The 12,048-nt window shown below is 43.3% G+C and overlaps 1 protein-coding gene across 1 annotated transcript in view; it reads right to left on the reverse strand.

The window, feature by feature from the left end:
- The window catches only part of LOC108668835, an 85,967-nt gene that overhangs the window by 11,398 nt on the left and 62,521 nt on the right, over positions 1-12,048 (reverse strand). The window contains exons 83-95 of the mRNA XM_047883346.1: positions 11,211-11,419; positions 10,550-10,752; positions 9,916-10,223; positions 9,113-9,428; positions 8,572-8,660; positions 6,647-6,766; positions 6,088-6,268; positions 5,287-5,411; positions 3,146-3,334; positions 2,285-2,504; positions 1,955-2,108; positions 1,329-1,515; positions 963-1,179 (exon numbers count right to left, since the gene is read on the reverse strand). Of these exons, the coding sequence (XP_047739302.1) occupies positions 963-1,179; positions 1,329-1,515; positions 1,955-2,108; positions 2,285-2,504; positions 3,146-3,334; positions 5,287-5,411; positions 6,088-6,268; positions 6,647-6,766; positions 8,572-8,660; positions 9,113-9,428; positions 9,916-10,223; positions 10,550-10,752; positions 11,211-11,419 (2,518 nt within the window). The remainder of the gene's footprint in view (positions 1-962; positions 1,180-1,328; positions 1,516-1,954; positions 2,109-2,284; positions 2,505-3,145; positions 3,335-5,286; positions 5,412-6,087; positions 6,269-6,646; positions 6,767-8,571; positions 8,661-9,112; positions 9,429-9,915; positions 10,224-10,549; positions 10,753-11,210; positions 11,420-12,048) is intronic.

Raw genomic sequence — 12,048 nt, forward strand, 5'->3', positions numbered from 1 at the left:
GTTTGTACTGCAAGTTCATTAAAAATTTGAAAGTATTGAAAACGTCAAGCAAATCCCCATGTCGTCGTTGAAAATGATGACATGGTGAATTTAATTACCGTTTTCATTGCTTTTAAGTTCTTGAGTTCTCATTGGCAGAGATGTTCAGTAACAATGAAGAGGGATGATCTGTCAAGAGCAGGCAAGTTTTTAAAAAAAGGGACTAAAAATAATAGAAGTCTTTCACTTCTTGAAAAATAACGCGAATTTTGAAATTGGATTAATTATAAAATAGGCAAGAGCGAAATTTTGTACAAGTCAATGCGTCGAATGCTCAAAATTCAGCAACGAATATAAAATAAATCAAAATTTACAGCAGTAAAGTAATGTTATTAAACGTAGCGTTTATCTGCATAGGATGCTTTGGAAACCAGCACAAAACCTGACATCCTGCCACGGTCTCTGCTATCCTAACGATCGCGTTACAGTCAAATTAAAAACAATAGAAATTCTAATAGATGACATCATGAGATTATAATCCAGCAAAGCCTGGCTGGTAGGAAATTAAACGCACCTAAACGCTACGTAAATGAGGACATAACGAGTCGCAAACTACGACGTCACGTGACGTAAATTAGGACGCAATGTGACGTTAACGAGAACAATCAAATGCCGCGTCCCGCGCGGCCGGCGGGATTTTATTGCGAAGTCCAAGTGAAGGCAGCCTTGTTGCAGGTCCCTGTTACTCACGTCCCTCACGTCCCCGCTAATCACGTCCCTCACGTCCCCGCTACTCACGTCCCTCACGTCCCAGCTACTCAAGTCTCTCACGTCCCCGCTACTCACCTCACTCACGTCCCTCACGTCCCCGCTACTCACGTCCCTCACGTCCCCGCTACTCACGTCCCTCACGTCCCCACTACTCACGTCCCTCACGTCCCTCACGTCCCCGCTACACACGTCCCCCACATCCCCGCTACTCACGGCAATGACATCGCCGTCGTCGATGCAGGCCGCGCGCTGCACGCCGGGACAGCAGGCGCCGGGGACGGGGACGGTGACGAGCTCGTAGTCGCCGGTGTCGGGATGATCGTCGGGACGGGGACACGTGCGACGCACGCAGCTGTGGTACGGCAGCCCGTCCCCGCCCACTGCACACTCGCACTCCACGCACGGCCCGTCCGCCCACGCGTCGCCCACCTGCACGATACGTCCATCATCGTCGTCCATCATCGTCGTCCATCATCGTCGTCCATCATCGTCGTCCATCACCGTCGTCCATCATCGTCGTCCATCATCGTCGTCCATCATCGTCGTCCATCATCGTNGCTGGACACAACACCACTCACCACAAGTCTGCTGGACACAACACCACTCACCACAAGTCTGCTGGACACAACATCACTCACCACAAGTCTGCTGGATACAAAACCACTCACCACAAGTCTGCAGGACACAACACCACTCACCACAAGTCTGCTGGACACAACACCACTAACCACAAGTCTGCTGGACACAACACCACTCACCACAAGTCTGCAGGACACAATACAACTCACCACAAATCGGCTGGACACAACACCACTCACCACAAGTCTGCAGGACACAATACAACTCACCACAAGTCGGCTGGGCACAACACCACTCACCACAAGTCGGCTGGACACAACACCACTCACCACAAGCCAGCTGGACACAACACCACTCACCACAAGTCGGCTGGACACAACACCACTCACCACAAGTCTGCAGAACACAATAAAATTCACCACAAGTCGGCTGAACACCACATTACTCACCACAAGTCTGCTGGGGACAACACCACTCACCACAAGTCTGCTGGGGACAACACCACTCACCACAAGTCTGCTGGACACAACACCACTCACCACAAGTCGGCTGGGAACAACATCACTCACCACAAGTCTGCTGGACACAACACCACTCACCACAAGTCTGCTGGGAACAACATCACTCACCACAAGTCTGCTGGGGACAACAATCCTCCCCTGCAGCTGGGGAGGTCACCACCTCGTAGAACTCAGGACACTCCAGCTCGGGGCACTCGCCCGTGCAGACCTTCACGTGTCGAGGGCAGCAGCCCTGCGTGTTCATCTCAAATGTCTGCCCTGAGGTCGGAGATGTTCAGAAATTGTTACGAATCTCATTTAACAATATGTCACTAATATCAAGACTTCTCATCTCAATTATTTCCCGTAAGAGTTTCAATAACAGCACATGTGAGAAGATGTGTTAAATTCAACTTTTAGCGTGATTTTCGGCATTAACTTTTTAATGTACATACCTGGCTTGAGAGTGGCAGGGTCTGGTTGCTCGAGAGGCGGGCAGTCTTCAGGAGGCAGACAAAGACAAGCAAACTCGTAACAAACGCCGCTCATGACGAGCTGGTAACTCTTGCCGTGACCGCATGGCTCCTCGGGCTCCTTGACGGGGGGGCAGTTGGGAGGACCCTCCAGAATGCACTTCTTGGGGGGACCGCAGCACTCGTCCGCCGGGGACGGCATCTGTGATACGCCATCTTTTATGACTTTAGGAGGAAATTTGCCTTTTCTGATCATAATTCCAGAATGTAGCGTGGAATGTCATGAATATAATAATATACAGTATATGAAGATTAATAATTCAACAATTGACTCAATATACCGAATAATGTGAAAATTAAACACCATACCGTGAGTGAATAAATGAAAAGATTTACATGTTACATGATAAAGTGCTCACAGATATACGTGAATGATTAAGAAAAGCAAAATCCATAGCAGCTGAATAATCCATCTAAACACAGAACTGTGAGTGGAATTAAAACATGGAGTGTAACAATAACATCGACTTAGGAGCAGCTTCGGTCACGTGTGAGAAATCAACGAAGGTGCAGAAAATTAAGATCCCGCCATAACGAGCAGCATTGCCAAAGCCAATTTATCCCATTGAGTGAGCAAAAAACCTCCGCCATCCTAAGTCTTCTTGTCAAAGAGTGGCACAAACCAGGCCCCAATAGAAGTGGGATCTTCACGATAATATTGCACCTATTTTGAATGTTTTATAATGTAGAAGGAACATAAAGAGGCCATCACGTCCCAGTTGTCTGTAAACAATTAGTGTTGTATATACTTATGCGTGTCAGAGTTCCGCCCATAATATTGACCTCAATTAGAGAGTAGCCTTTGTCGCAGATGGGGTCCTGGGGACAAGCCTTGGTGGTGCACCAGGCCTTGCCGCCGCTGCACTGGCAGCTGCTGCACGCGTCTGTCTGCCACGTGTCGCCCTCGCGGTGGCCTTCTTCGTCGCACGGCTGGCAGCCCTGCTTGCTCGCGCAGGTGCTGTTTATCAGCACCTGATCGTCCAGGTTGTTGTACAAATTAGTTGTATGGAAAATATACATAATGTGAGAGTAAGCAAGTGGCAAAAGACTGTCAGATAGTTCAATGATTATTCAGGAAAAATAGTGATGCACAACGAAGAAGTTTATGGGGAAAGCATAAATATAATAGACATCAAAGTGTGACCATGTGGGCCATGTTGCGGTGTATGTTTCGGAGTTCTGAGTTTGTTTCTCCAGGCATCCGGAAGACCGATGGTAAAATACGCCATGAGCTCATGGTGACCTGAGGAAAGTGTCAGTGAAATCACTTCAGTAAATTCAGCAAGTCAGACATGCGCAAACTCACCTCGAGGACAAAATTATAGTGAGATCTTTCTATGAGTATATAGATAATTATAATGATAAAGATAGGCATCTCGGAACTAGCTATAGTATAATGATGAGAAGCGACAACTAGGAACTAAATTGAGAGTAACGACAAGAAGTTATATCTAGGAATAGGATAAATAATAATAAGAAGAAACGTCTAGGCACAAAATGATGAATGACGACAAGAAGCGACATATATGAACACGCTATAGAATAATCACAAGACATCTAGTAACAAAATAGTACGGTGACCTGAATCGACATCTAGGAGCAGAATATAGTTACACCAGCGTTCATAATCCGATCACTGGCGATTATTCCCTCAGAGAAGCAGCGGTGATCGGATTAGCTGCCTGGCAAAAAGAATCGTCGCGGACGCCCCTGGCAAAACGAATGCCTTCCTCCCTTTGGATTTGTGATGGAGCTTGTGTCCGGGGCTTCAAAAGTCCTTAATTAATAAAAAAAACTTACTATGTGAGCTCAGCTTATGGGAGAAGTGGAGTACTAATCTTAAATCAATAATTTGTTAATATTTCTTCTCAACCTCAAAGAGATGTGATTTTGCGTCGTAGATGGGAAGTTTTAGCCGAAGAAAAATTAGGAGAATGAGAAATAAGGAAGCAATTAGGCAGCACTTATTGTTAGAGCGAAGAAAGCAATAATTCCGCAGCCCGATCGTTAAAGACAACTAATAATCTCTATTATAGTTTCCATCTTCGATAGGGAGTGTAGTGAGTTGTGAGGAAGCAGTGAGGTAAGAGGGAGTATAGTGAGTTGTGAGGAAGCAGTGAGGTAAGAGGGAGTATAGTGAGTTAAGAGAGGGTTTATGAGTTAAGGAGAAGGCATGTTAAGATTACTCACTAGCATGCAGCCTTGACCATGAATCATGTTTCATGATAGATCTCCATCACTGAGCAGTCACATGGACGCGTGTGCTCGTGAATATCATCATACAAGGTCATACTTGTACGATACAGAACAACCTTTGAAATATCCGGACACCAAACTCGGAATTTCTTCAGATAGATATTAGCATGTGAATGCAGTATGTAACGTGGCGTTCAACCTGAGATAAAATGCTATAAATGCTATATATAAATCTTGCTTGATGACATTGAAACGAGATATATATGCTCGATATAGCAAGCTTCCAGCTTATGATGATTACAACAGTAATAGACGTTGTATAATAAAACATTTCAATGCAAGCGCCGTGGGGACAATTAGAGAAACTAATGGAAAATTAAATTACCTTTTACAGCTGTTGCATGAAACTCGGCGTAAAATTGTGGGATTACTGTAAACGGAACTCCTATTTATATTATGCATGACTCCGCCGCTGCGCTAGCACAAACGCTTACCTTTTTTTCAAGATTTCAATAGATCTTGCGATGAAGCAGGGAATATTTACCCAAATTCTATAAGCTTTTCTAAACTATTATCTAATTATCCATTGTTTATATTACTCATTGTTTATATTATATATTACATTGTAATACATTGTTTATATTATATATTACATTGTAATCCATTGTTTATATTATATTTTAGAGTTACGTATTTTATGATAACCCCGAGCCCTGAGGTAGCCTCACCTGACCCTCGGGACAGTAGCAGCCGTCCGTGACGCTGAAGGGACACGAGTCAGGGTCGTGTTCGTACTGCACGTAGTTGTCGCACGTGTGCACGCAGCCTGGACCACACGTTTCGTACGTCTGGCCTGCATGCATGTCAGATTCGTGATGATTCAAGTTGTACTACACCGAATACATAATTTTCTGTTTTTTTTTTCAAACCATTGTCATAATTTTAACGAAGCTGGCACAACACGAGTCTTGTGTTTATATGTTTTAAATCCGATAAATCAGATTAATCTATTCAGGAGATGCGTCAAAAATAAACAAATATCCAATCAGCGATCAATATCAATAATTGTGCTTTAAGTTTCCTAAATAAAGGTGGACTTCCATAAATTTTGGGTACATACTTAATTCAAGGCAAAAAGCGATACATGGGGCACGAGATTTCTTACTAGACATCTCGCGACTGGCTCACTAGATCCAGCGATTGGCTCACTAGACATCTCGTGATTGGCTCACTAGACATCTCGTGATTGGCTCGCTAGACATCTCGTGATTGGCTTGCTAGACATCTCGTGATTGGCTTGCTAGACATCTCATGATTGGCTCACTAGACATCTCGTGATTGGCTCACTAGACATCTCGTGATTGGCTCACTAGATCCCGCGATTGGCTCACTAGACATCTCGTGATTGGTTCACTAGACATCTCGTGATTGGCTTGCTAGACATCTCGTGATTGGCTCACTAGACATCTCGTGATTGGCTCACTAGACACCTCGTGATTGGCTCACTAGCCATCTCATGATTGGCTGACCTGGCGGGCAGGTGACAGGGCAGAGGTCGTCACGGCGCCACTCGAGGCAGGTGCCAAGTTGGGCGCAGCGCTTGGCATACGCGCTCAGCGACTGACATGCAGCCGTGCCGGGGTCCTCACTCATGCACACGTCCTGCTGGCACGACGACACGTACGCCACGGGGTCCTCCAAGGGGTGGCACTGTCGGGGGGACAAGAGGGGTTAGGGACGACGACACGTACGCCACGGAGTCCTCTAAGGGGTGGCACTGTCGGGGGGACAAGAGGGGTTAGGGACGACGACACGTACGCCACGGGGTCCTCTAAGGGGTGGCACTGTCGGGGGCGAAAATTCGTAGAAGGTGTCGAAAAAATTGTAATTTGAAAGCGAAATTGTTCACGGGAGATCTCATGGCTTGGAGAAGTAGTTCAAGAAGAGAGGTAGGTAGAGAGTAGTTCAACATGAGTTATAGTCTCTCATATGAACTACTTTAGAGTGTACGCGTGTTTTATGTTACACAGATTCTATAAGTTAAGATAACATAAAGTTCTAATATTCCATATTCAGTGTATGTTGTACCTGTCCGAATATTTCAGGGTCCATGATCTTGAGACAAGGATCCTCGTCAGGAGGCAGCGGGAGACACGCGCCCTCGTCCTTCCTGAAGACCTCACAAACGCCAGGCGAGTCCTTCGTCACCTTACAGTCAAAAATTATAATATAAAAATATCACAAACAAATTATAATTTTTCGTGATTTGGCTGAGAGTATATTATTATTTCACGTGAACATAAAGATGTTCTTGCAATATATCAGCTGACTCACTGAGCAAATTCATCATCCTTCCCCCACACATCATTTGATTGCATGATAGGAAATACTTCTCTGTATAAGTGGAAGTCTGGCATACACGGGGCGCAACACATTACATAACAACTGAAACAATTTAGCACAATTGCTGGCACAACAACTGCACAAGTCAACTACATCCACAAAAACAATACTACACAATAACTGACACAAAAACCATATAACACAACAACACACACAGCAGCAGTAATATAACACAAGGAATGTAAAACAATGTGATCAAACCGGTGACACAATACGTCACTCCGTAGGCCGCTTGACCGTGTAACAGGCAACAGTACTCGAAGCTACAAGCCCAAGCCATCGTAATGGCCAATAGCGGCAGATTAACGGCGTGGGGTTGCCTGCTAATGGCCATGCCTATTAATGTGAGTCTAATGGACAACGCACGCCTTATTGAATTCATGAACGACTCACTCAGCAACTAAACCAAGAGCCCCGTCGAGAGTTGGCGCTAAGTACAGAGCAGTTAACCCTTTATTGCCAGGCCAAGCTATCTGTCCTTGCTTGCTCAACGGTATTCCTAGCAGAGGATGGGAAATTAATCGAGATGGCAAGGGACTTGGAAGTTTGAGAGGCTTAGAATGATAATTCTATGCCACTACGGAATAGAAATGCACTTTATTGTTCTAAGGTTATATTGAATTCGTGTGGTATGAAGGAATATGTGTGTTACGTGATGAAGTGCTGCAAATAATCCTCTTATGAAGACATAAGAGGATTATTTTAGTGCAGAGATTGGGTAAATTTATATAAAAGGAAAATTGATTACAAATATAAATAAATAATTTCTTAAGTGGTGGGTGTGAGAGTCCGGTCGCAGAGTGCTGAGCTTTAGTTTATTCATTCGGTTGAGTTCTATGCTTTTCGTGAATTATAGAGATTAGTATCTTATTCGAAAAAGTCCATTGAAAATTTCAAGAAAATTATATAAATGTTAATTCTTTCAAGAAAAATTAGTTAAACTTTTAATTTTCACCATTTTTTAACACGTTTTTCTTTACTCAGCTTCTTAAACCTTATGACTCAAGAATTTAATAATGAAATCTTACATGAACATTTAATTTTAAATTCAAAAGCGTCAGAATTTTAAATCATATTGTATGCGAAAATAATACTTAAACTCAGTAGCATAGGAATATTAAATAAAATCTCATGTGAACTTAATATTTTAAACCCAATAGCGGGAAATTTTTCAATAAAAGCTCAACCGTCATAATGTTTTATACCCGATAGCGAAATAATTTTCAATCAGATCTTGCATGAACAATTAGTTTTAAACCAAATAGCACAAGAATTTCCAAAAAAATCTTACCTGAACTTCATTATCTGAACACAATAGCGCTGGAATTTTAAATGATATCTTACGTGCACTTCATTATCTGAAACAAATGGCGCTTTAATTGTTAATTATATCCTACGTAAACTTCATATTTTGAACCTAATGGTGTAGGAATTTTAAATTATATCCTACGTAAACTTCATATTTTGAACCTAATGGTGTAGGAATTTTAAATTATATCCTACGTAAACTTCATATTTTGAACCTAATGGCCTAGGAATTTTAAATTATATCCTACGTAAACTTCATATTTTCAATCTAATGGCATAGGCATTCTCATGCCAGATCTCACCTGCCAACTCAAGCCGAACTCCTCGACCGACGAGGCTCGCTCGCCCGAGGGTAGCTGCAGGTCGTCTGCCGCTTCGCCGTTACAATTTCCTGCAATGAATGGACAAATTAATCGTGTGGGGCATGGGTGGTGAAAACTGTCATCAAATGTGGAAATACTGAAGTAATTACTGGAGTTTCTATGGTTGTTTGCTATCATTTTCATCATTTCCTCACATTACAAAATGTTTCAATTTAAATCGCTGAAATCGCTATTTGTAAGCAATAATTAAGCCAGCATTTGTATGCTTAGTTTCTACAGAGCACAGCGAATATTCTGAGAACGCTTGTAATTTGTAATCTTGAGATTAATCTTGAAGTGTTAACCAGTTGGAAATTTAAAAGATATTACAGGCATATTTAAAGCTATTAAGTTGCAGTTATTTTGCCACGCAAGATTGTCAACAGGTACAAGACATTACTAATAAATGTATGCCTTATTACCAAACCTTGCATCACAAATTAAACAATAAAAAAACAGCATGCACTCCCTCAGGACGCACCACAGAGTCCCTCGGTCTCGTTGGAGAACTGATGCGAGGGCACGGTGAGGGTAAAGCCGTAATTTTCAGCCGAGTACGTAACTACCAAGTAGATAGCGGGCACAGCAATGGCCACGTGCTTGTCGTCGGGCCTCTCGACTGCGAAGTGTACATCCCTGTAGGGGAAGCTCGCCAGTGGGGCCCCCTCTACGAGGGTCATGAGGACACCCGTGGGGAGGAGGCGCACTTCGGCTTCGCTATCATCATGCAGGATCTTAACCCCATCGGTGCACATGGTGACCGGGTTGCGGTTGCACCGCTTGTTGTGGGTGATCACCTGAACGAATTAGATGTAAAGCTATAGTTAATTGGTATCATTGTTCAGTGTTGGGTGCTCTCCTATCGTCAGTGATTATTAGGACCAGGCAAGCTCATCGGGGAATGCAGCAAAGAGATAAAGTGAAGCATAAAGATAATAGATTAGCGCGCGAAAAAAGCAAACGAAGAACGTCATCGGAACACATTTCTGCAGGAAGTAGATCTGCATCTGCACATTTCTGTTTGGAAATAGATAGTCAAAACTGTATAGAATTCCGATTGATGAATAACTGAGTAGACTCCCCCTTCAAGCGCTCTTCATCCTAAATTATCTTAAGATAAGTCGTAAAAATACTAATGTTTCTGGGAATAGATTGTATTCGTACAATCTGCAACTTGGACATAGAGGACTTCGCATTATAAAATTGTATACAATACGCATATTTTCATTTATATACCGTATATTACAAATAAAATCTTAATGCATTGATCACACGATGGCTGACCTGGAACTTGTGGTTCCCTCTGGGATCCCTGTGTCTGGCAGCGACATAGGAGCACTCGCCGTTGAAGGTAAAGTTGTGCCGGTCGAAGGACTTGTAGTGAGGATCCCCGTATCCTTCGCAGGTGCAGTCCCCGCAAAGGTCCGGGTGCACGCAGCGGCCGTCTTTACGGACCATTCCGGGCTCACAGAAACATCCGGACGAACATTTGGAGGACTGAACATCGGGACAAGCGTGGCCGTATGTGTCGCAGGTCTTCTCGCAGCTGTCGTGACAGTCGGAATAGCGTTCACCGGTCGGGCAAGCCTTGTCTGCAAACAGGAACATGAAGGAGACTTGAGAAACTTATTGGAGCAGAAACACTGAAATGTTCCCGCGAACTTCAAAAAGATTGCAGTACTAGCATGAAATCAGTAATATGAATACGTTTCTTGGAGAATCAGTGAAAAACTCTGAAATAATTTTCATGTAGTACTATTGAACATGAAGTATTGTCAACCAAAAAGCCAACAACGAAACTTAAATGAAAAATGAAAAAAGCTTAATTCCCGGAAAGAAAAAAATCCGTACCGAAATACCTCAACTGAACATGACAACTTGTACACACGGGAATGCATTATAGGATTCAAATACTTACAGCATTTGGCCACAACTCGCCAGTCTTGCAATGGAATACTTGAGTCAAGCTCAAGACACTTGACGACGTATCTGCCAAGCGCCGCACACTTGCACTCCTCTTCACTCCCGCCCTCAGAGAGACACGCGCACGCTCGCTCGATACAGCCTTGCATGAACCCTGACGGTGGCACCAGCGCGTGGCACTCTGAGAACGGCTTGGCACTGCCAGATAATTAAATTGATTAAATTTTCATGAACAGAAAATTACAATTACAACGGCTATATTAAATTCCTACCTCTGCGTACACTGCAGAGTTGAACCACACATTGTTACTCATTTACGGGTGGAATGTCTATACATGATATTGAATTGCCCGGATATTGTAAAAGTGATGGCATATGACAAACCATGAGCATGATTCACCATAAACTATGGTGCAAGCTGCACAACACTGTGCCTGAGCACAGCGCTGACCAGTTCTTGGTCAGCATAGGTAGAGGCACTGCACTAGAGCAATGATGGCTTTACATCACAAGGATAGTACAACTGACCTCACCAAATAAGTAGTTGCAAAATCCTTTAGCGGCAGTGCTAATAAACATCTAATTATATCTCATACGAAAAATATTTTTATTTTTCTTAAACAGATGTTAATTTTCAATAATGTATCGCCACAGACTCGATGGCATTGCAGAGCTGGAAGGCGCTGGCCGTGGTCTCTGGCGAACACTTTCGACCCTCGCAGTCGCGGTCGCCGATGGCCCAAGAGTCGCCGTACTCATCAGTGGTGGTCGCCAGGCTGCCGTCCGGCTTCGTCTTGTCGTCGCCTGGCTGGCCGGTGTAGAAGCCACACAAACCGTCCACGCGGTGCAGCAAGGTCTTGTCCAACTGAACAGTGACCGAGAGAATCGAACGGATCACAAAAAATATTACATATTTTAATTTAAACTTATGCATGGCCATTTAAATTTCTAAGTTCTTACTAGCAAGTTACTAATTAGTAAGTTACTTTTACTAATTTCTAAGTACTTACTAACTGATATCAGGTCATTCATATAAAGAATCTGAATTTTATGTAACAAATCATTTCTATTTGCTAAGCGAGACATCCAAATTTGAGGTCCAAAAACCGTAGAATTTTTGCAGCCATGGCAAGAGGTTCTTGTTCAATAGACATGCGATTCATCAAAAAATAATTCCAACGGTACTATTCCTTTAGATATTTAATCAAAATTAGGTTCAAAATTCTGTCATTATGATTTACATTTAAAACCTACAGCGAAAGTGAACAGTTTAAATCGAATCCTCAACATAAATGAATCATCGAGTGTGAATTAAGGCTGCTCATCCGTTGACAGAATGAACTATTGACCTGATGAAGTTGACACACCCATTGTTCGACTTACGACGTACCCATATTTTAACCTACGTTGGTGTACCATATTTTGACGTATGTTGACGTACAGATATTTTGACGTATGTTCATATACCCATATTTTAACCTACGTTGGTGTACC

Source organism: Hyalella azteca, unplaced genomic scaffold, assembly GCF_000764305.2.
Source record: "Hyalella azteca isolate HAZT.00-mixed unplaced genomic scaffold, Hazt_2.0.2 contig12678, whole genome shotgun sequence".
NCBI classification, from domain to species: Eukaryota; Metazoa; Arthropoda; class Malacostraca; order Amphipoda; family Hyalellidae; genus Hyalella; species Hyalella azteca.